Source organism: Rhamphochromis sp. 'chilingali' (assembly GCF_963969265.1).
Source record: "Rhamphochromis sp. 'chilingali' genome assembly, chromosome: 2".
In the NCBI taxonomy this organism is placed as follows: domain Eukaryota; kingdom Metazoa; phylum Chordata; class Actinopteri; order Cichliformes; family Cichlidae; genus Rhamphochromis; species Rhamphochromis sp. 'chilingali'.
In genome coordinates, this window is record NC_137930.1 from 29,441,236 (window position 1) to 29,464,177 (window position 22,942).

Consider the following 22,942-nt stretch of genomic DNA (forward strand, 5'->3'; position numbering starts at 1 on the left):
GTACTTCCATGTGCCCTTTAGTTAAAGCAACTATATTAATTTATAATGCAGAAATGGTATCTTGAAGTCTACAGCACTGCTGATTCATTTCATTAAATATTTTTGTAGACGGTGCCAGTATGGCTACTGACACAGGAACACTCGGCTCAACTGTATCTCCTTCCGTCAACTTTCGCACAGAGCAGCCTTGCATCAGTCCTTCAATTCTGTGTCCAGATTCCACTTTGTGCATAGAACCAGCACAGATATGTGATGGAAAACAAGACTGCCCCGATGGCTCCGATGAGAAGTGCGTGAAGAAGTGTCCTGATGACAGAGACTTTCTCTGCAAGGACCGAAGGGGCTGTGTCTCCAAGAGTCTGGTCTGTGATGGACTCTCTCATTGTCAAGATAGATCGGATGAACTGAACTGTCCTAGTGCAGCCGCTCCTGCAGCTCAAGATGATGTGCTGCAGTGCCATAGGAACGCAAAGATGTGTAGTGATGGCACAGAGTGTGTTTTACTCAGCCACGTATGTGATGGAGAGAAAGACTGCATGGATGGATCTGATGAAGAAGGATGTCAAAATACTTGCAAAAGAGGTTTGGTTTTTTGGTTTATTTCTTTATTTTTCCAATTTAAACTTCATTTAGTTCATCTTTTAAATGTCTGAGCTTTGTTTTTTGATGATGATGATATGAGCTTAATGTTGCCTTGTTTAAACCTGTACATGTGAGGTTGCAGATGCAAATGGCTTCGTCCATGATTGTCTTCTTTCTACCCCAGGTGAGTTTCAGTGTGCCCATGGGAAAATGTGCATTCCCGAGGCTCAGGTGTGTGATGGGAGGTGGCAGTGTCAGGACCATTCAGATGAATCTGACTGCCAGAAACCAATCAAGAGCTGTGAGCATCGTTGTGCTGACGGGAAGCGCTGCATCCCAAAGAAGTTCCTGTGTGATGGAGAAAAAGACTGTGTGGATGGCTCAGATGAAGTGGGCTGCAGTAAGTACTGAAAACTAAAACTGGAATAGCAAAGCAGAGTAACTGAATGTTTCAATAAGGTTTATTTGATGTTGTCCCAGGTTACAAAATGAAACACCAGTTTAATAGTTTCCTTTCTTTGCAGACTACAACACTGCAACAACCAAGGCTCCTGCTTTTCCTTTTGCTTCACCGTGCACTCCTCCTTCAGTTCTCTGCCCTCGATCGTCACTGTGCATTGCTAAACATCAGCTGTGTGATGGACAAAGAGACTGCCCTGATGGATCTGATGAAAACGGCTGTATGGTTCATTGCGAAAACTCAAGTAAGAGTAGAAGTTACTATGGAGAAAGCTACCAGAATTCACTCTAGGGGAGTTTTTTTTTAAAATGAAGTGCTTGGTTGTGAGCTTTGAAATCCTAAATAACCTTTTTTGTTCCTGCATATCAGATGACTTCTTGTGCAGTGACCACAAACAGTGTATCCCTGAAATGCAAGTGTGCGACGGCCAAGCCCAGTGTCCCGACGGCTCTGATGAGAAGCACTGTCAGTCACCAAATCCCACTGCCACCTGTAAGTCGAGACAGAAAGCAGACCAGCACATGCAACTGGGAAATTACAGGAATATTATATTGATCCTTCTCCCTCCACTTGTAGTTCTAGCTAAACAAAAACCCCAACTCACAGCTGATGCACTTTCTACACCCAATAGCAACCATAGTTTGAAACATCATACTAACTAAAACATACACTGCTAAACCAACAACTGAAAACAAAACTAGAAAATCTCCTAATTTGCTGTTACTTTGCTCACCTTTCAATCTAAGCTAGTTTCTTTTGATTTGTTATTTTTCTCTTTGCCAAGCCTCTGACGAGCTCAGCACCAGATCGACTCCTCTGAAGTGCCGCAATGGTTTTAAGCTGTGCGACGACGGCCTGGAGTGCGTCATGTACAGCCACTTATGTGATGGAGAAAAGGACTGCAAGGACGGGTCAGATGAAGAGGGATGTGCTATTCAGTGTAAAGCAGGTGCCTTATATATATATTTTTTTTTCTTTTTTTTTCCCTTTTGAGTTGGAAAAATACTGATCTAAGGTTTTAATGGCAGGAAACATGTCTGATTATCTTGAAGGAAAATGGTCTTTCTCTTTCCCAGGTGAGTTCCAGTGTTCCCATGGGAAAAAATGCCTCCCACAAGAGCGAGTGTGTGACGGGCAAAATGACTGTCTGGACCGATCTGATGAAACTGACTGCTCAGTTATGATTGAGGGCTGCCATCAGCGCTGTGATAATAATACTCGCTGCATACCAAAGAGCTTCCTGTGTGATGGAGAGAGAGATTGTGCTGATGGGTCAGATGAGGAAAACTGTGGTGGGTGCCTTTCAGAAATTTCAGAAAAGCAAAGCATGCAAACGTGAAATTACATCCACGTTTATTTTCCTCTTTCCAGGTTTGGTGTCCTGTGCGGATCATCAGTATCGATGCGTTAGCGGTCAGTGCGTGTCTGAGGCACTGAGATGTGACGGATATGCCGACTGCAGTGACGGCTCTGATGAGCTGCACTGCTCGAGGCCCCCACGCTGCCTCACACAACTCCGATGCCCACACACTCATGAGTGTTTGCAGAAAGAGTGGCTCTGCGATGGCGAGGACGACTGCCAGGATGGTTCAGACGAGAAGGTGGGGAATGAAAGTCAAGTACATCTTGATTTGTCGAGCTAAGAAGAAAGGGAATGCTTAGAAAAACAGAGCAAAGCGTGTAATCATTATCATTTCTGTCCAGAACTGCAATGCTCCTCCAGCAAAGTGCTTAAAGTTCCAGTGGCAGTGTGGAGACAGCATTCAGTGCGTTCCTCTGTCATGGAGGTGTGATGGGAGGAAGGACTGTTACAATGGCATCGACGAGGAAAAATGTAAGCATGTTCACTGTTGATGTCATAGTTCATTGGACGGATTCACACACATTTGATTAGTTAGAAGGGGAACTCATCATTTTCAAAGTGACTGTAATTTGAATCCCTAATTTGTGCATTTTTATTTTTAATGAGTAAGAGTATACCTGTGGTGCTTCAAATGACCCACATTTTTGCCCATTAAAAAGAGAATTTCTATCCTAAAAACCTCTTTTCTGTTTCTGGATGTTTTTAAACTAGAGGAAATCCTCGGTTTTATTCACTGTTGGGAAGCTGTGTAGTTAGAAAACAAATTACACACATTCACCATTAATTTTAATTGTATTTTTCATCTATTAATCTTCACAGGTAGCCAGAAAATATGCCCTTCTCATCTTTACCAGTGTGGCAGTGGAGAGTGTGTGGACACTAACCTGGTGTGTAATGGCATCACTAACTGTGCTGATGGGTCAGATGAGGGTGTGAATTGTGTGCAGCACAGCTGCTCCAGTCCATCGGCTCCCTTATGCGACCACAGCTGTGTCAGCACACCGTATGGTCCGGTCAGTGCAGAACAATGTGTATTTGGTTATCTGGCAATTTCTCATAAATGGTAACTATATGTATCATCACATCTCTGCTGAACTTATCCTGGAAATGTCATCTTCCCGTATTTTTCCAGAAGTGCTACTGTGCTGCGGGTTTCAGACTGATGTCCAGAGCCACACACTGTGTGGACATCGATGAGTGTACAACAACACCTCATGCCGTATGCAACCACATTTGTCGGAACACCCGTGGATCCTACAGCTGTCATTGCCACCCTGGCTTCTACCTGGAACCTGATAACAAAAGCTGCAAGACGAAAGGTGCAGTTGGTCTGGATGCATTCTGTCTCTAAATGACTCTTTCTCCATCATTTTGTCACTATTACCACATCAGGAACATCACTGTCACTTTTTTCCCCCACTAAAATCAGTTATATTTTTCATAACATAGGCTCATCTGAGCAAAAGGCACTAACAGTCAAAACCTATTGTGTCAAAACATACAAAGTCAGTCACTTCAAGTATTGTTCATACACAAAAGGAGATGTACATGATTTATTTGAAATGTGACAGTATGATTGCTGAATGTCAGAAAAGCAAAATTAAACTATATTTATCAGAGAACACGGGGGAAAAACAGACTGAGGCCATGGAACAAACTACTGTATATTACATCAAAGTCCCACTGCACTGAGCTACTCCTAACTTGCAAACGGCAGCAACTCTATGTATTTATGCATTGTAGACAGGATCAAGACAAGCTACGTTCAAACTGGGCATCAGATTGTGGAAGAAAAGTGATTTTAATAACCAGGCAGGTTAGTCTGTGTATTAAGAAAATGCCATGACAATTTCTAGGGTATACAGAGAAGGGTCACAAAAGAGAAACTATCCAGTGACAAGCAGCTCTCTGGGTGAAAATGCCTTGTTGATGTCAGAGAACAATGGCCAGACTACTTTAAACTAATAACTCAAATAACCGCTTGGTGCAACCAAGCTATGCAGAAGAGCATCTCTGAGCACACATGTCGAACCTTGAAGCAGATGGACTACAGTAGCAGAAGACCACACTAGGTGCCACTCCTGTCAGCTAAATATAGGAAACTACAATTTAAGCTACAGTTCACACAGGCTCACCAAAACTGGACAACAGAAGATTGGAAAAAACACTGTTCACAAAAACCCTCCATGGTCACCAGATTTCAATCCTATAGAGCAGTGGTTCTCAAACTTTAGTAGTATAGGCCTATTTAACACCACATACAGTTTACACAGACAATTTTATTTCTTATATGAGTGTTATTTATTGTAACTGTCATAAACAGGATGTGACATAATGATAAAAATAACACCTGTACTGCATTAAAACATTCACAGCAGGTGGGATATCCAATCTTTAAGTGATGACCTGATGAACCCTGCTCCCGGGTCCAAACTACTCTGAGTCTATTAAGGATGTTGTGTTTTTTTACATGTTTTAATGCTTTGAATCTTCTATTTAATCTGAACAAGCTCCTGAAAAAAGTCAGGGATCACTGTCGGCCTCTCTCTGTTTTTATTACCACTATTCATTTTAAAGCTCCGTTTTTAAAACCTTACGATGTAACTACAGCCCAGCCCATGCAGCAGTATGTTAATGACTAACCTTATATCTCAGTTGTTCTCCTGACTGAAGTTTGGTCCGTTTAGAGCATCCTGCCATGCGATTGAATTTGTCCCTAACCACCACGAACCCTCACGTTAACCTTTATGGAGTGGAAAACGTTAGTATTCATCCTCCAGCGTCACTGTGTTTATATTATGCTAACTATAGCTGTGTAGCTAGCCACCACACAGCACATCATTATATACCAGCTAGCCCAACTTCAGTAACCCTACAAACGCCACTGCTGTTTCGTTTTCGGTCTTCATTCAGAAGCGATAGCAGAGCTGTATGTTTTAATTTTTGCTGTGGTGGTTAAGACGCTGGATTTTTGGCTTCGTGGTTCGTGCACGTTGAAGCCCAGTTTGCTCTGCATGGCATTTCAGCCAACAACACAAAATGCCATCGTGTGGTAGCCTCACTGGATCCGCTGTCCACTTGCCATTTGATGACCCTCGTCCGGGACCTCCCCACCCACCCAAGGGAAATACACCACTCTCAAGGTGCTGCTGCTGCCACATAATAGAAGTGGATTGCATTCTCACAAGCATCAGGTGCTTCGGCATCCACGCAATAGTTCCCGACTCACCGACGGCATCTCCCGCGCCCCCACCAATTCTCCCAGGGGTCTTCAACTCATCGATGGTGGCTGGGATTGCGGCACTGCGGAAAAAGGCCTGTGTTTTTTACCATCAGAGTGACAGAGCCGTGCTGCCTTTGCAGTTTTAAGGCCCAGGGAAACAAGCCCTTCAGCGCTCTGTAGCGGCTGTGATGATAAGGAAAGGCTGCTCTTCATAGAGGACTCGCGCTCTGAGACATTTTCTGATTGACTTCAGCTCCCAGAAGAGCTTCTGGTACTCTCGTGTCATCTTTGCATACCTCTACAATTGTATATAATTTAATCTTAAACAAAAATTGCAGATTTCCTGCGTACCACCAGAGAGAGCCCAAGTACCACTGGTGGTACACGTGCCACAGTTTGAGAAAGACTGCTATAGAGCACCTTTGGGATGTGGTGTAGCAGAAGGTTTGCATCATGGATGTGCAGCCAGCAAATCTGCAGTAACTACGTGATGCCAGCATCTCAACACGGACCAGGAATGTTTCAGCACCTTGTTGAGTCTATGCCATGAAGAATTGAGCTTCAAACTATAAGCTTCCATAGTTTTTAGATGAGAAAGTAATCAACACATTAATAAAATGTATTTAGTAGTGACTTATGTTTAGAAAGTACAGACTTGGACAGTCTTTGGCCTTTAGTTTTTGTGTGCGTGGTTGTATCACTTCTTCTACAGAAGACACACAAAAGTAACTTTGTCATGTTTCCTCCTAGATGAGCCCTTGCTTCTGGCATCAGTGCAGTCAGACTTGTTCCTGCTGGGAGTCCATAGTGGCACGCTGCGTCTCCTCACCTCTACCAGTCGACCCGCCTTCTCACTGGATTATCACTGGGTTCAACAAAGGATTTACTGGCTGAGCACTGACTACCAGAGCATCCGCTGGGTCGACATGAGAAACCCAGACAAAAGAGGAAACTTGGTCAAAGGTAAAATTTCGTAATCTGGGCCTGTGTGTGTGAATTTAAAAATTGGAAATGTAGTGAATCTACTTAATTTAGGACCTCACTGGACCTCACTTAAAAATATAGATAGATTCAGATGGTGAACCATCAGAATCTGAGATGCTGTTATTAAATCTCACAGGTGTGAAGTCTGATTTTATCGCAGTGGACTGGGTGGGTAAGAATTTATACTGGGTGGATGGCCTGGTTGGTCAAATTCTGGCAGTGAAACTCAGCAACGCCACAGTGAGGTCTCAGGACTGCACTGTGGTCCTGGGAGAAGATTTGGAGCAGCCAAGCTCCTTGGTTCTGCTGCCACATAAAGGGTGAGTTTCTCTGCTTTGTGCATTTATTTTGTAATACGAAAGCACTCCAGCTTCGACATCACAGACATGTATTGTATAATTAATGTTCTTAGGCTGATGCTGTGGTCTGAGATCGGCAGCACGCCTCAGATTAAGCAGTCTGGGATGGATGGTTCAGAGAGGAAGGTGGTTGTGAGCCACAGTTTGAGTTGGCCAGTCAGTTTGGCCTATGACCTCCTAGATAACAGAGTGTACTGGGCAGATGAGAAACTGCGCTGCATTGGCTCAGCCTCTCTGGATGGAGGCAACATCAAGGTATTTGAATGTCAAACCGCAAAACAAGTAGAACCCAGAGACATAAGAAAGGCAAAACATATGATGTGGTGTCTGAGATGCCTTTAATAGGCCATGTTACTAATAATCTGTCTTAAAGTTTATGATTATGGATAGTATCCCAGCAGTTATGCAATATCACAACACATGTGTTGTGATATAATGTAGTAATGGCTTTCTTTTACTAGATCATTCAGTTGGCTGAAACGCCAAACCCTTTCTCAGTGGTGGTCTTCAATGATCGTGTTTTCTGGTCTGACACAAAGAGAAGAGTCATACGCTCAGCTGACAAGAACACTGGGAAAGACCAAAAGGTTGTTCTGAAGAGACCGGGACAGCCATTTGGGCTAAAGGTGAACTCCGACAGTAAAATGAAGTCACGTTTGATCAAAGACTGTCACCGCTTATGAGTCTTAATGTTAAATCTTCTTCTCTCCCTAGCTGATGCATGCCCTTTCGCAGCCAGCTGTGCCCAGTTCTTGTGACCATCTGCGCTGCTCCCATATTTGCCTTCTGGCCCCCCCGGTGACGGGCAGATCAGCAGTATGTCGATGCCCGAAGGGTCTGCTGCTTTCCAAGGACAACATCACCTGCTCTCAGCCCAGGGATTCATCTTTCATCCTGCTCCTGTCTCAAAACACAATTTACCAGGTGACATGTTTTGTAGTGATGTTAAGGCCTTCCATCCTGCAAAACCCTTCTAGATAACACATTTAAGAAATTAGGTCTTCTGCTTTGTTCCACTTTAAATCGCACCTCCCTGCTACTGGCAGATTTACTTGCGCTCCTTGCGAAGGGATGGTATCGCCCTGAAAAAAATGCCAAACAGCAGAGTCTTGGCCCTCCCGGATATAAACGAAGCCATGGGGCTAGATATCTCCACCCAGGAGTTGTATGTGGCTTATGCGGGATCTGTGGATGTTCTGAAAATGGGAAGCTACAGGTCAAGACAAGGACTCACACCTGCTGGACAAGTCCTAAAGCTGAAGGTATGCTTAGGGCGAAAGTCTTGTATTTAATGGGAAAACAGTAGGATGTTAAACCCTGAAGATGTAACCATCTGACATTTAATTTAAAGTTAATAATCTAACTCTACATAATGGCTTTAGTTGGTGATTACATCAGCCTCAGCTCTCCAATAAGTGTCACTTTCTGGCGAAACTTTAAGTCTGGAAGCTATCCCTCTCTGTCTTATAAGGATGATTCGGTCACGGCTCTGGCAATTGACTGGGTGACCTCTAACCTCTACTGGAGCAGCAGCTCAAGGCCCAACATCCATGTGACATCCCGCAATGGTGGCTACACCACGTCTCTCCTGCAAGGATCACTGACGGTGAAGGCAGCACTTATCATATTTCTGCTCAGACGTGAGCGCTTACATCTGATGTTTTCATGGGTCTTCTCAGTCTGCTGTGATATTTGCCATTTGTTTTTATAAATGTTCTCGATCAAAGTTTATTTACTCGCTTTTTCTTTGGTGTAAACAGACTTCTAAATTGTTGTCAGTGAAGTTTTCACATTTGCAAGTATTGGTTCATATATAATAAAAATGTACTTTTAGCTACATCTTTATTGTATTACCAGTCCTAAAAATAATCCACATAGGAAAAGAGACTGCTAACACACACCTTGCTTTATGCTCCCTTCCTTGCCAACCCAATGACCTTCTCATGTTAAACGTTTAATGTTTAACAATTGTCTTTTCAGCTTGCCACATCCATCGCGTTACATCCCTCCTCAGGTCGACTTTGCTACACAGCAGTGGTCATGGCAGGTGGGAAGAGCCTGACGGAGGTGGTCTGTGCCTGGATGGATGGCCGGAACAAAGCAGTGCTGTGGGGAAAGTCGAGAGTCCCCAACTCCCTGGTGTTCGTTAATAATGGGACCAGAATCTACTGGGCTGACACTGGTGAACAGTTAAACGCACAATAAAACAAAAAACCTCCCACACACTCATAAAGACCGGGACAAATTTGCATTCAATTCCTCTGAGCAGTAACTCAACACAGGATCCTAATAAAGAAGTGGAAAAAACTGTATAGTAATGACATATATGAGATGAGAGTATTTTTCTTTGATAATCCTGTTTCTGTGTTTGCCTCATTTCTTTCTTCAGATGGAGTGATCAGCTCCATTGGAGTGGATGGTTTGGGATATAAACAGTTTAAGGCAGGACCTGATCTGATTCTGTCCTTGACAATTACTGAGAACATCCTGTTCTGGGTCACACAGGGAAAGGGTAAGATACTTTTTGCTTTGATGTGTTTTCAAACACCTTGTTTAGTTGACATGACATCATATTCAGTGATACTAGCAAATGGCTGAAGTGCTAAGATATTTATTTGTACAAAGGCTAGTGTAGAGATTAATTTTTTATTTTATTTTTTGGAGGGGGGGTGTTTTTGTTTGTTTGGGGTCTTTTTCTTATTTGAATTTGTATATTAATGTTTTGTTGAAATGTATCTTTAGTATTTTATTTCAATTTGAAATGTTAAGATATTTGCATTTATATAAAGGTTTGAAAAATTTTTGGATGTTGTTTTACTGGCAATTGATGTGAAAAATTTCGTTACTTTGGGATTAAGTCAATGGGGTTTTCCTACCATTTCACTCTAATCACTTCATAGCCTTCTATCACCTTTGCTTCATCTTTCTTTTTCCCATTAAGGCAACAGTTGGCATAACAAACTAATTTAAATGTGAATAGTTTGATCTTTTTCTCTGCAGTCTCCACCATTCAAACACATCAAGAAATGAGTCCCCCTCCCCCCAGAACAGATTTGCTGATTTCTGTAGTATATTTTTTTTTTTTGGTTTTTTTAAATTGTACTTTTCAACTTGTGTAGATGTGACCAAGCTGTGGTTCAGTGATGGCCTCCAGCCTAAACAGTTGTGGTTTGAGACAAAGACCAGCGTGGTGGAAATCAGAGCTCACAGCAATGACACCCAGTCAGGTAGGTGGAAAAATAAGTTGACAGAAAGCAGTTGACAAAATATGGGACATGAATATTTTTACACTTCTGTCAACAGAAATTATCTCCCAGCTGTATGATGGTATGCATGAAAGCCTAGATTAAGCTTCTGCCAAAAAAGTATCAGTATGCCCAATTAGAGGTTTAGTACATCCTTCTCTTTACAAACCATATACTATGGTGCACTGTGGGGAAAAGTGGGTAGATTGCAGAATAAGTAGGTAGAACAGTTAGGACTACTGAGCGGACGCTATGTAATGCCACTATGAGAGAAGGTGAGGTATGACGGGCATGAGAAGAATCTGAATAAAGCACTGTTACAGGAAACCGAGAAGAGATGTTACAATAGCTGACGCCATTTCCAAAGTCAAAACTGGTTGCAGTATGACACCAAAAAATTACATTTTTGGTTTCAGTCAGTCCTCATAGAAGGCGAGAGGTATTGATCACATAATTTCAATGAAAGCAATCAATGCACATATGCTGTAGTGTGTGTGTGTGTGTGTGTGTGTGTGTGTGTGTAATGTGTTGAAAACTAAAGCCATGTGCATTTAGCTTCTTTATGATAAGTATTCAAATGGAACAGATTGGCAAAGAGTGCGATAGTCAGGGAGATGAAGAAAGTGGGCAGGAGTGCTCGGAGGCTAGGTGTACGGCAAAGGAAAAGGCTCATCTTCAGTTTTATTTGAGGCTCGATAATCCTGCCTGACAAACAAAGAAGTGAACTGGTACGATTTCCAAGGAGGGAGATGCACAGAGCTGTCATAACTACAGAGGGATAAAATTGAGCTTTACAATGAAGATATGGGAAAGAGTTGTTGAGGCGAAGTTAAAGAGACTAGACAATTGGTGAGAAACAGTGTGGCTTCATAATCTTAAAGAGCTCTATAGATGCTTTGAGACTGATGGAGAATTACAGAAGGACCTGCACACTCTTCATGGATCTAGAGAAAACACGTGATGGAGTGCTGAGGAAAAAAACTGCAGTACTGCATGAGAAAAGTGGGTCTAGCAGAAGTATAAGAGTGGTGCAGGGCATTTGAGAGAGCAGTGAGACTGAGGTGAGGTTTGTGGTGGAATGACAGATGGGTTCAAAGTGGGGGTGGGATTGCATCAGGGCTCTGAGCCTCTTCTTATTTTGAATGGCGATGGGCAGGGCAATGATGAAGAGCTCCTCCGAAGACTGAACTCCTAGAGGAGAGCAGTTTGAGAACAGGTTTGTGATACATGTTTAGCCGCATTAAATGAAGGTGGTTGTTTGGGTTAGTGCGAACAGACTGCATCTGATTTTACAGTCGTTTTTGATGTCCATCACTGGTCGCCAGATCTATCAATTTCCTGTTGAAGAGCCGTGAGCTTCTCTTCCAAGATCTTATCCATATTATGTTCAATGAGTACAGCCTAAGTACTCACAGCCATCCCCATCGCTTCAGTCATAGCAGCTAGCCTTGTGGGGTTTTGAACAGCTGCAACTGCTTTCTTTAATCTTCGATAAGCCAGGGTCAAACCAGCTCTGATCAGCAAGAAGCTTGTTATCATGGTTCAGAATAGGTAAATGTCTTCAATCGATAGTTCTGCCAGGCATGCAATGCGCCAATTCCACCACCCATCCATCGTGTATCCGGCAGAGAATATCCCTCCAGGACAGTCGGGCTTTTCCAAACCCCGGCTTCTAATCAAGAAGAGTGTCAATTGCATTTAGGGATCAGTTGATCAAATGCATAATTCTTCTTTAGGTTTTAGTGAACAGGACTGAGAGATTCTTCTGGGAGTTAGAGTTTTAAATGAGACTAGACAGAAGACATGAAGCCAAGCAAGGAAAGATAAGGGAGGGAGAAAGATGTGGCCTTCTCTGTCAAGAGCCAAGAGAGAAGAAATGAGCAAGACTACTAAGGAGGTTCACAGATGTAGTGAAGAACGACATGTAGATGGTTGATGTGTCGTACTTCACTTCACCTATACAAATTAGTATTACCAGAGACTTGTTTTTTGTTTTGTTGTTGTTGTTGTTTTCGTGTGCTCCCAATCCCAGTCCCAAGCCTGGATAAAGAGGACGCTTGCATCAGGATTACTATTTTGGATAATTGGATAATGATATGTAATCAAAATTAATTTCAGACTAATAAACAAGCAACCAGTAGATTTTAGGGTGTGTATTATCTGAAGCCTAGTTAGTGAAACAGCTTTGTGCCAAATCCAAGTAGACAAATCATAAAAACTATGTTAATCACACTACATGTTTTCAAACCATCATTAAGGCATTTACTCAACTGCTGAGACGCCGCCATCAGGAAGCATTTATATCTATTCTTTGGCAGTTAGACAATTCTAACTCACTGTTGCCTCTTTTTTTTTCTTCTTTTTTTAAAGAACAAGGCAAAACCAGCTACTTGCAAAACAGGAATTGTAATAACTGCACACTTTTTTTTGCCTTCATTATTTTTCTTGTTCCTCTCCATTTCAAAATGGAGGAATCTGGCAAAGTGTGTCACAGTACAGTGTAGGCAGAATGAATAGTCTCACTTAGGCAGAGTTGGAGCCGAATTGATGGCAGGGTGATGTGATACCTGCGGGGGGGGTGTCTGGCTGTGTGCTGCAGCGGGAAAGGGTAATGATACTGGGGCTGTGGTATGCATTGTACACTTATTCTCTTCACCCATAACCCTTTTTCATAATATGCACATGTAATACATATATCATACATAAACTGGAGGTTTTGAGTATTCTTTAGCCCATACATACAATGAAACTCTAATTACTAACAGAAATAATGTACTTTATGAAAGTCTGTATAAATGGTAAATAGCACTTTTCTGTGCAGAATCCATCAATGTCAGAAACGTGGCTACAAGATGAGTAACATGTAGTGATGTCTAATGAATAATCAAGGTTATATAAAGTTATTTGTGTTGGGTACTTTACAGGATTTTTTTTGTATTAGGCAAATTCCCGAAAAGCCAGTAGTTCTGGAAGCTAAGGAAGATGCTATTTTATACGTAAATGTGGTGTTACCATGACTCCTGAGATATTTTTAAAGAAAAGTGCTTCAGATAAATTTGAGCCTGCATGCTGTAAATACTGCTTACTCGTTTCCTCCAGGAAGCAATAGCTGCTCCAAAAACAATGGAGGGTGTGTCCATCTGTGCCTGGCCTATCCCGGAGGTAGGATGTGTAAATGTGGGCGTGGCTTTTACACCTTAAATGTCACTTCTTGTGCCCCAATTACCTCCTGTGCCCCTGGAGAAGAATCCTGCTTTGACCGCAGCCAGTGTATCAGCAGGAGCAAGTTCTGTGATGGACAGGTTGACTGCCTGGACCAGTCGGACGAACAGGACTGTGAGTTTTCGACCAGAATAAAGAAGCAGTATTAAGTGAACTTAGTTTGTCATGCCCTGAATACAAATATTAATTCCACGTTAAACTGCCTTGTTTCGGAAAGTAATGGGGGGCTATGGTAAGATGGTATGACAGTCTTATTTGAATTAACCTGAGTAAAAAGTGTAACACTATCCTCCAGATATTTAACAGAACTCCAGAATAAATTAGGTCTACACAATTTGCCAAGTTACCTTTTACAAATGGGCACATGCTTTTCTCGCGCCTGCCAATTAATTTGGTTGAGACGAGGTATTGCCTGAGTACATCTTGAAGGAGGCAACATGCATGAGTCAGTTGCTCAAAATGTTCCAGTCTATCTACGGTGTTCCTGCAGGAGAACATTTACAAAGGCTTTGTACTATTTAGTAGACAGCTTAAAGGCTCACTAATGTCCAGCCTGAGCCACATTGACACGAGTCACATTTAGCTCCAACAGGTTAAAATCAAAAGCTAATATAATGTGTCTTAAAGGATCAGCACAGCACTGGGAAAACTCATCTTAAGTTTTGAAGGAAAGATTGAAGCCACTATCACATGTCTATAGTCAATGGGAATAAATCGCCAGCAGCCTGTTGGCTCCGGTTAGTGTAAATGTTTGAAATGAGGAAACTGCTAGTCTAGATCTGTCCAAATGCCAAAAAAAACAATGAAGCTACACATGCACCTATGTTTACCAAGCAGCTCATTTCAGTCACTGACGGTGACTTTCTCTTTAGGTCCAACTTCAAACACTGCCTCATTTGGAACTGAAGACACTGATGGCCACCCTCTGGATTCGTCATCATCTACATCCAACACAGACAAGAACTCTGTCTCATTTCAAGACTCTGCCTCCTGTGATCTGCAACGCTGCAGTAGTCATGGGAACTGCATTGTGGAGGGTAAATTCACTCGCTGCCAGTGTCTGTCTGGTTACAAAGGAGAGTTCTGTCAAGAGGAAGAAAGGCAAAGCCATGTCGGGGTGATCCTGGGTGTCTTCTGCCTCATTGCAGTGCTGATAGTCGCCGGATTCATTTTCACTAAAAGGTACTAATTGCAGTAGAGGGAGAGACCAACTACTTGCTTACCCAGATTGTCTTTGTCTTGAAAGAAACTGAACTGAAAAGTCGGCTCCTGCAGTGATTAGTGTTTGAAAAACACTTTTGGATTCGTAACTTGGTGAGTAACGTCCAGTAGAAAATTAAAATGTGGCTTCCAATTTCAACAGGAGAGGATGGGAGCTCACCAGAAGCAGATCCGCAGACAAGGAAAATCTCATGGCCAACATGGGTCTATCGAGTGATGTAGAGTCTGACTCTGAGGTAAACTGTTATTCCTGTGAGAACTGTTGCATTTGAATTAAAAGCCAAAATACATGATTTATTAATTGTTTGTCTCCTCCTTCAGGAGGTGGACTCCCCAGCTGACGTAAACCCTCTGGCACAGCTCGATTAGACTACTCTACTCTGCACTAGCTGTTGTGCTAGCTTTATAGCAACCTGGAAATTCTCAGGCCTCATGTGTAATTTGTGAGGATGCATTTCAGTGGCTATGAAAATGCTGAAAAAAAGTGCAATTTTATAGAATGAAAGTTCTCACTATTAGCGGCTGCTCTCAAATTTATAAAAATTTTCCACAGGCTGATTTGATTGCTGGGAGTGGTTTGGTAAATTTGCTGTGTCATATAAGTGAGTCAGGAGAGACGAGCTGAGCTGAATCGATAAGAGTTGAAATACAATAATAAAAATAAAGACGTTAAATCACTTGAACCAGATTTTCTTTATTTGCAATGTGCTCAGTGTCTCGATCTCTGACATTTCTCTCTTTAACCATTTGTGTACACAGTATGTTTTACATCTTACACTCCTGGGAGAGTTCTCACAATGGGGCGTATCTACTTAAGATTACATTCTGTTCCTGCCAACACTGAATGTCTGCCACACTTTTTTTTTTTCTTTTTTTTTTCTTTTTTTTTTTCCCTTTTCAAGGTGAGTTCTTATCCATTCATCAGTTATTCTGATACCAGTTTTAAACAAAAGCTTACTTGTTTCACTTTTGTTCCTGGTTTCCACTCGGTTTCTCCCTGGAACATTTGTTGCTGTTTGTTTTCTGTCATTCAATCTGATTAAAAGCTGTTTTATCCTGAAACTATGAGCATGCATGGTTTTTAATTTGACAGTATTGCTTGTTGCCTTAATACTGTAAGTTGGAGGAAGAGAATTTTCAATAAAATAACTTGTTGGTAATTACTATCTCAATATCCTTGGTATTGAAACATGGACACAGCTGGGAGTATGAAAAACTGAAATGTGAGAAACTGTTCAGAGGCTTTGTAATCAAATGACCTAATTCAAATGAGGTGTGGTGTTTGGCAAGTGTCATGCATTACCTTCACTCTGCCTCATACTGGGGCCTGGGAAAGCAAACATGACATATCAAATGGTGTCAGTGGTTGACACTTCTTCCTTTTTTTTTTTTTTTTTTAAAAAAAATAAATTCTATTCATAAACTGATGCGCTTTTCTGCAGACATTATTTTTCTTTTTTTTCTTAAACTTTTTTTTTTTTTAAATTTAGTTTCAACATGGTTCTCTCCATTACATTTGTTACACAGTGCTTTGACTTGTGTGAGAAAAGCGCTCTACAAATAAACTTTACTCACTCAAATTCCTAGTAGGGCAAGTATCTGAATTTCAACCCAATACACTCCCAGTTCTAGTAAAGAGGAAAAACTGGTTTCAAATTGCCAGGTTCAAAATGGTATGCCTTGACATTTCAATTCCTTTTATTGCTACTACTCAAATGTTGATTTTCAGGGCGGTTAAGCTGGCAATTAATTTATGTTTAGCTTCAGACCACAGAAATACTTGGTTATTTTTAGGAAATGGTGATGGCTTGGGTTCAAATACGCCAGAACATTCCTTAAAAATGTGTCAGTTCAGGGATTAGTTTAGGTCCTTGCACTTCATTGGGTTTAGGTTATGGAGGTGTGTCACTTTGGGTGTGTCTCCAGGGTTAAAGGTAGACGCATTCATCTGTTTACCTCACCTGGTTTTGACGAGCAATAAAGGTAGGGTGAGCATGGGTGGTGGGTGCCAAAAAAGGGATTAAACATGTTTTGGTTTTTGTAAGTAATCTCTTTGCTTAACTTGGTAGATGGCCTGCTACATGATTTATGAATCTACTAATATATCAATTTAGAAACTGGCTATTTTGAAAGTATCTTTATGACTCTGCAATTTTATGCCTACTCTGTGTTCTACTCTTCAATTCAAGTAGATGTCTTAGATGTAGCGCCAACAAGTGTTTTTCACTTCCTCGGTCCATGCATTTAATTGCCAATCTGCAGTGTCTGGCTACATGTTGAGCCGATCTGCCACACCTGAAAGAAATATGAATTTCCTTCGGAAATAACTTGTGTTCCTCAATAGGCTTTGCTCTAAAACCTCTACTTTAGAGGATGATACTTTTTATGTATCAAGCATTGCTTTCCAGGGCTTTCCACTGTCTTGGCAGGTAAGAAGCAGTGAGTAGTCAAGATTTCAAGCTCAGATTATCGTGAGTAAAACCAAAGCTGGGGTCGTTTGTTACTTGTCAATTACATAGATGCATACATATTCTTTGAGTCCCACTGGAATCCATTTGTCCTGCAAACTGTGAGCTTCTCCACAGTGGGCTTTCCTCTAGCTTATTCCAAATATGACAACTCTGGGAGACAGCAAGAATTGGTGGGTATCTTTCAAAGACTGTTTCCAAACTCTTAGCTTTAAGGGTTTCTTTGTTGCTGAGTTTTGGGATGTTCTCCTGGAGTGGCATAACATTCTTTGACACTAGGAATGAACACATTTGCAAAATGAATTCACCCTCCATGCTCTGTGGACTCCTAGCCATTTTATCTTCAAATCCATCTCTTCTTGAGCTGAAAGATTAAACACTTGAGTTGAATTTTGAAACGGAGCTTTCTATGACCAATAATTGTCTGGTCAGCCATCAAATTGCAGCATACCGACACTCAACATTTCCCTCCACTTGAAGTATTTTGTGATGCCTTGGATACCTTGAGGGTTGGAGGAAAGCTTTAAATAAAACTGTGGCTGCTGTACTACAGAAACACTCGTTTTAGACAGGAGTAGCATCTAGCTGTTTTCTCCCTTTTTCATCCTGATGTTGAGAGATTAGCTGGTATTGTTAACCTGACAGTAGATATCCCTTGTTTGGCTTGAATTTCATTTGTTCTCAAACTTAACCTCTCACTTAACTGTTCAAAATGCTTGCAGACGGTTTGTGTGCGTGTTCTTCATTGGGTTTTAGTCGTGTAACTTTGGGTGTGTCTTTAACGATAAAGGTAGTTGCATTCACCTGTTTACCTCACTTGGTGATGACAAGCAATGAAGGTAATGTAAATATTGGGGTGACACCTTCTGTTGACTGCAGGTTGTTTGTATTAATTTACCCTGCACCGACTTATGGTTTGGAAAGTACCAGTGGTTGAACAAACAGCTTGGAAGTCCATGCAGTTTGTTTTGAGCAGTCATCTTATGAGTGTTCATATTAAAATATTCAAACTATTCAGAGTCTAACTGCAATTCATCATGTACATGATAATGAGTCAAGTTTGACAGTCTGAGAGCAGAGATGGCACAAAGCCCTTAACCTTTTTCATATCAGACGAGACAGCAAAATAGTAGTCCACTGAGGTGCTGTGCTGCAATAGCCATGAGATAATGACTGTGATTTGTGCCGACTAATTTATGTTTGTTAAGAGCCAGTTGATGAACGGTTACAATAACACGGCTCCACATGTGAACATGGAATTTAAGAGGCTTCTGCTGAAAATAACATGACAAAAAACATGTCTTGAATATAAATGAACTTTCTTAGAATATTGCAAGAAAGTTCATTTATATTCAAGTGAACCTGAAATGCCTGCAAGCAGTTTTAGTTGCGTGGCCCCCAGCCTCTCTTACACGTGTCAACAGTATTTATATAACATGTGCATGAATGTCTGCATGTTACGCAGACATGTCAGTCATGTCAGGTCTTGCTACCCGAGTCCTGTTCTTACTTGCTTTCTAATCCTTCCATCCACCCACTAGGCTAACAAGCACACCAACTGCATTTCAGTACAGAAAAGGGTGCGCAGACCTCTTGCCTGGCTTTTTCTATGTCACATAATTTTTCAGGCTTCCTGTGTAATGGTTTATTGTCTGAAATACATCACACAAATAAAAATTGGTAGTTCCCACGGATGCCAGAAAAATGAATTTTTGTGAAACGCTGTGACTCAAACTTTGAGATGTCAAGTTTCCATACAATCCCCATGAAATTTAAAGGTTCTACATCCGTGTCAGAGAGGTGTGTGTGTTCCTGTCTAGCTATCTTTGTGAGGTTTAGGCATTCATTTTTAATGGTTAGGGTAAGGGGCAAGGGAAACCATTATGTCAATGAAGGTCCTCACTAAGATAGCTAAACGGACGCGCGTGTGTGTGTGTGTGTGTGTGTGTGTGTGTGTGTGTGTGTGTGTGTGTGTGTCGATTTTAAAGATAAGACTGAGGGAGGAGTGTGTGCATAAAAACACAAGCAGGTATTCACAGCTTTCTTCCTCTTCCCGCCTTCTCTTTCAGTGAGGGAGCGTGTAACAAAAAGGGAACTTGAAAAAAATTGACCAACGTCATCATTCAAACAGACACCTGGACAATCCTGCGACTAAAATTCCACTGGCAGCGTTTTAGGACTTCGTGGCTGACTCCTTTTTGCTTCTGTGAGTATATGGCAAGTTCATTTTCTTGTACAGTGTGTTCCTCTGTCGTGTTACTCCTGCGCCTGCCTTGGAGCTAGAGAGGAGCACAATGCTGCTGGGAAACCAGAATAACAAGATTCTTGTTTGTAAGTACAATAACGTCCACATCGGCACTTATTGATCACAAAAAAGCTGGTTTGTAGATGTTGGTCTCTTAAGCGCATTTATTGTAGCTTACTTGAGCAGTTAGGTCACCGTCCTCGGACAGCTTAGCTTAAAATGATGTGTTCAGAATCTAAAAACAGTTGAACATACTTGGAACGCATGGCTGAGAAAGAGTTACTTATTCTGTTGATTTGATGTGTAGGCTACCTGAGAAGAAACTGTATTTGCCGTAAGAATAGATGTGCAGCCTTCACAACGTTTCATGCAGTGGTACGTACTGCATGAAACGTTTTTTTTTCCCCCTTTGGTCATTTGTTTGTGATTTGAAAGTAAAATATTCTGTATACAACAGGTCTTCCTTCCTACACTCTTACACACACAGTTTGGGGGGTTTTCCCACGTGTATAAAAACAGAAAAGTATAAAAATGAATATTTGTCATTTCCGATAATACTAGTACTACTTTTTTAAATGTTGCATTTAAAAAAACAAACAAAGAAAATCATCACATTTCAAGATTATTCTCCTTTTGTTTGGTCAGCAAATGTTATGGTAGCAGAGGTTGGTTTAATTTTTGGGCGGGTTTCTAACCATTCATCCCATTTTCCCCATTTTCTCTCCATCTCTTATTAGTGTGCCTCCAGCTAGTCCTTCGTTTAAGATGACCACCACTTCCCTTCCTCCCGAAGGGAGAGGCATCAGCCCCAACCTGTCCGCCTGTCGAGAGTCTCAGTGTAACAACCATGGTAACTGTGTGACTCCTCCTGGTGGTGGTACAGATCTACTATGCAACTGTGATCTGGGCTACAAGGGTGACTCCTGCGGGGAAACGGTCAATGGAGCGTTAGGTTTACCTTTGACCCTCAGCGTGTTAGCCGTCCTCATTGGCCTCGCAATCCTGGCATTCGTCCTTGCCAAGTACCAGCAGAGAAAACGGAAGCAGCGAAGGTACTGACATATTGCACATGATTCTGTAAAAACGCATGTATCTAGAAAAGCTTATTTTCAGCATTTTCCCCGATTTATGAACATGTGTACTTGATTTCTTGCCAGTCTGAAGAGTGGGGTTATAGAAGTGACCTTACATTGGGGTGTGTTAAATAGAACTATACACAACCTCGTCTTTTGATTACTTGCCTTGGATAGTACAAAAAGTGAACTTTTCCCAAATTCATATCAAACTAACTTTTGATAATTTTAATGTATGCCTTTCTAGTACTACAGCACACAGCTATACAAATTTGTTTCCAACTGACAACTTCTCAAATTTTTATTTAACCAGGAGAGAATATAATCTGTAGATTGAAGGTGGATGTATCCAGTATGACACCAGTTGACTGGTTTGAAGCCTAAAGCTGAGCATTTTGGTCTATGCTATGCTTTAGCCTTTGCTGGAGAGTGTGGGGGGGGGGCGATTGGACCCGAACCCGGGCCGCTATCCTCCAGCCATGCGACACATGGTCTCCTGCTCACCCACCAAGCCAAACCGGCCCCCTCTAATAAGCACTTTCTTGATGGATTTTATATGTTCAATTACTACTTTCAGGTCATATTGGATGCAATATTTGGTCATTCTAATAGTCAAAGGGATTATGTAATGTTTGTTCAATGGCAAATGATGTAAATTGCTAGCCAATAGTCTAGTTTTAGTCATCTGGTTTCAAAACGCAAAGACGGTGACTGCAAAAAAGATAAAGACATTATAGCAGGGCTTCACTAACCAAGTGGTGAACTCATGGTGGCTAGCCCATCTTTTATACTGTTATATTATATCTGTAGGATATATCCTCTTATGTACAGTCTACATGGGATATGAGTGTGTGTGCACAGTAAAAATGGACTGTAATATTACCTCAGAGTGACTATACAACCAAGAAGGTTGTTGTTTTTAGCCATTGTTGAGTTAAATAAAAGATTAAGGTCCTCCTGCTGAAACATGAGCAGGAGGAGGAGTTAAAATAACAGAAATGAAAAGCAGTATTTTGCTTAATTTAGATTTTCAAACAATTGAAACAATTTTTTTTTCATCACATTAGTGCCTTTCCATCACAGCAGAGCTGTGTATGTAATGTTTTGTTTTTTGTTTTCTTGGGTTTTTTTTTTTTAATTTTATTTAATTTTTTACTTGGTTATGGTTATTCTCACTTTTTCCCCTAGTGTCTTTGCTAAACGAATTAAGTCACTAACTTCGTATCCATGAGGAAAATTCACAACAAAATGAACTTTTTTTTTTCTTTTTTCTTCAACAGGAAACTACTGGAACAAAAAGCCTAAAACAGTGCTGCTTAACGTGGATAACTGTCGAACAGAACGTTTGACCTACTTTGATGATCAAATTGTGGCTACTATAAGAATTATTCTGCAGCATCCTGGAGACTCTAGCACCAACTTCACAAACTGAGTGCCAAGGCATATGGGAGAGTCGCTTCCTATATAGTATTTTTCCATTTATATAAATGTATCCATCTCCAGCTGCGTCGTATCGCAAGCCTCATGCTTATTAAACTTGTGCCTCATCTCGGAAAACAACAAGACTGGATAATTCTGTTGACCTAATTTTAAACTTGGAGTGAAAATGTCTGTATTCTAATCAGCAGCAGCTTCCTTGATCACATTTCTTGGATGCTAAGGCATGCTTCTGCAATTAGTTTAAACTCTGACACTTGTTAGTAAATTAATGTAAATGTTCATCCTCTGTGAGGGAGCTGCAGTTTAGTTTAAGTAAAGCAAGTGGTTGTTATTTTTCTAGTGAAGGCTTCTAACAGAGATAACACTTAAGATAACTCTAGATTGTTTAACGGGCTAAGTCAGAAGCTGATTTGATGCCATACAGTTTTTATAAAAATTTATGTAGAAAATATGCACTTTTTTTCCACTCGCGTGGGTTTATTTCATTTCATTCAGTACATACTTTTGTACCGTGTGCAGTTGCTGCCTGTTTTGTATTGTTCCCCTGGAATTTCTTTCTTCTAAGCGTGTGTGCGCGCCTTTTAACACTTCAGGTTTTTCGGGAAGTATTTCTACCTATTTCTAAGTGCCCTGTCTTTGATGCTGTTGTAACAAAAATGCACCAGTACATCACTGGCCTGCTTTTACTCTCATATACGGCTATGCTTATGAAAATAATGCATGTAAATCTGTGCAGACACAATCCTACAGAGCTGTCAACAACATGCGCATATTGTACAGATGATAGGAGAGTGGTCAGAGCAGATTTCAATCTTGGCATGTTTAAAACTTGACAGTACATGTGCTTTTAAATGAGTTCGTGTGCTCTTTGAATTTCAGCCTACAAACTGATTACCACTCAGTACACTTCCGGTCCTGTAAACATGAAAACTACATAGCATCTTGGTGCTGAATAATTAGTCAAGTTCCTCAAGCTTGTAGCCAGTGTTAAGTGCCTACTGTATTAATTCTTTCACATGTTCACAGTTGTCATGTTTCACCTGGTGAATACTGATAA

At 41.2% G+C, this 22,942-nt stretch overlaps 2 protein-coding genes across 6 annotated transcripts in view; both read left to right on the forward strand.

Moving 5' to 3' along the window:
* The window catches only part of LOC308387380 (uncharacterized protein), a 28,705-nt gene extending 13,200 nt beyond the window's left edge, over positions 1–15,505 (forward strand). The window contains exons 31-54 of the mRNA XM_080867381.1: positions 109–582; positions 767–982; positions 1,107–1,286; positions 1,412–1,534; positions 1,827–1,991; positions 2,119–2,334; positions 2,414–2,643; positions 2,747–2,876; positions 3,225–3,418; positions 3,538–3,724; positions 6,379–6,591; positions 6,749–6,932; positions 7,025–7,226; positions 7,433–7,597; positions 7,686–7,895; positions 8,018–8,233; positions 8,443–8,577; positions 8,952–9,153; positions 9,361–9,483; positions 10,091–10,198; positions 13,316–13,552; positions 14,311–14,620; positions 14,802–14,895; positions 14,981–15,505. Of these exons, the coding sequence (XP_080723507.1) occupies positions 109–582; positions 767–982; positions 1,107–1,286; positions 1,412–1,534; positions 1,827–1,991; positions 2,119–2,334; positions 2,414–2,643; positions 2,747–2,876; positions 3,225–3,418; positions 3,538–3,724; positions 6,379–6,591; positions 6,749–6,932; positions 7,025–7,226; positions 7,433–7,597; positions 7,686–7,895; positions 8,018–8,233; positions 8,443–8,577; positions 8,952–9,153; positions 9,361–9,483; positions 10,091–10,198; positions 13,316–13,552; positions 14,311–14,620; positions 14,802–14,895; positions 14,981–15,028 (4,562 nt within the window). The 3' untranslated portion in view covers positions 15,029–15,505. The remainder of the gene's footprint in view (positions 1–108; positions 583–766; positions 983–1,106; positions 1,287–1,411; positions 1,535–1,826; positions 1,992–2,118; positions 2,335–2,413; positions 2,644–2,746; positions 2,877–3,224; positions 3,419–3,537; positions 3,725–6,378; positions 6,592–6,748; positions 6,933–7,024; positions 7,227–7,432; positions 7,598–7,685; positions 7,896–8,017; positions 8,234–8,442; positions 8,578–8,951; positions 9,154–9,360; positions 9,484–10,090; positions 10,199–13,315; positions 13,553–14,310; positions 14,621–14,801; positions 14,896–14,980) is intronic.
* Positions 15,506–16,520: 1,015 nt separating this feature from the next.
* LOC308392996 (uncharacterized protein) lies at positions 16,521–21,938 on the forward strand. 5 transcript variants are annotated; one of them, XR_013970895.1, is made up of 4 exons: positions 16,521–16,642; positions 19,197–19,333; positions 20,110–20,424; positions 21,726–21,938. XR_013970895.1 is itself a non-coding variant. In XM_080876422.1 (4 exons), exons 2-4 carry the CDS (start codon positions 19,740–19,742, stop codon positions 21,748–21,750), a joined length of 348 nt encoding a protein of 115 aa, XP_080732548.1. In that variant the 5' UTR covers positions 19,146–19,333; positions 19,680–19,739; the 3' UTR covers positions 21,751–21,938. The 5 variants fall into 5 exon arrangements, 4 of the variants coding, with proteins under 4 accessions (XP_080732548.1, XP_080732550.1, XP_080732551.1 ...); XM_080876422.1 differs by lacking the exon at positions 16,521–16,642 and adding an exon at positions 19,680–19,747 and having other exon boundaries at positions 19,146–19,333; XM_080876423.1 differs by lacking the exons at positions 16,521–16,642; positions 19,197–19,333 and adding exons at positions 19,359–19,458; positions 19,680–19,747.
* The last annotated feature ends 1,004 nt before the right edge of the window (positions 21,939–22,942 follow it).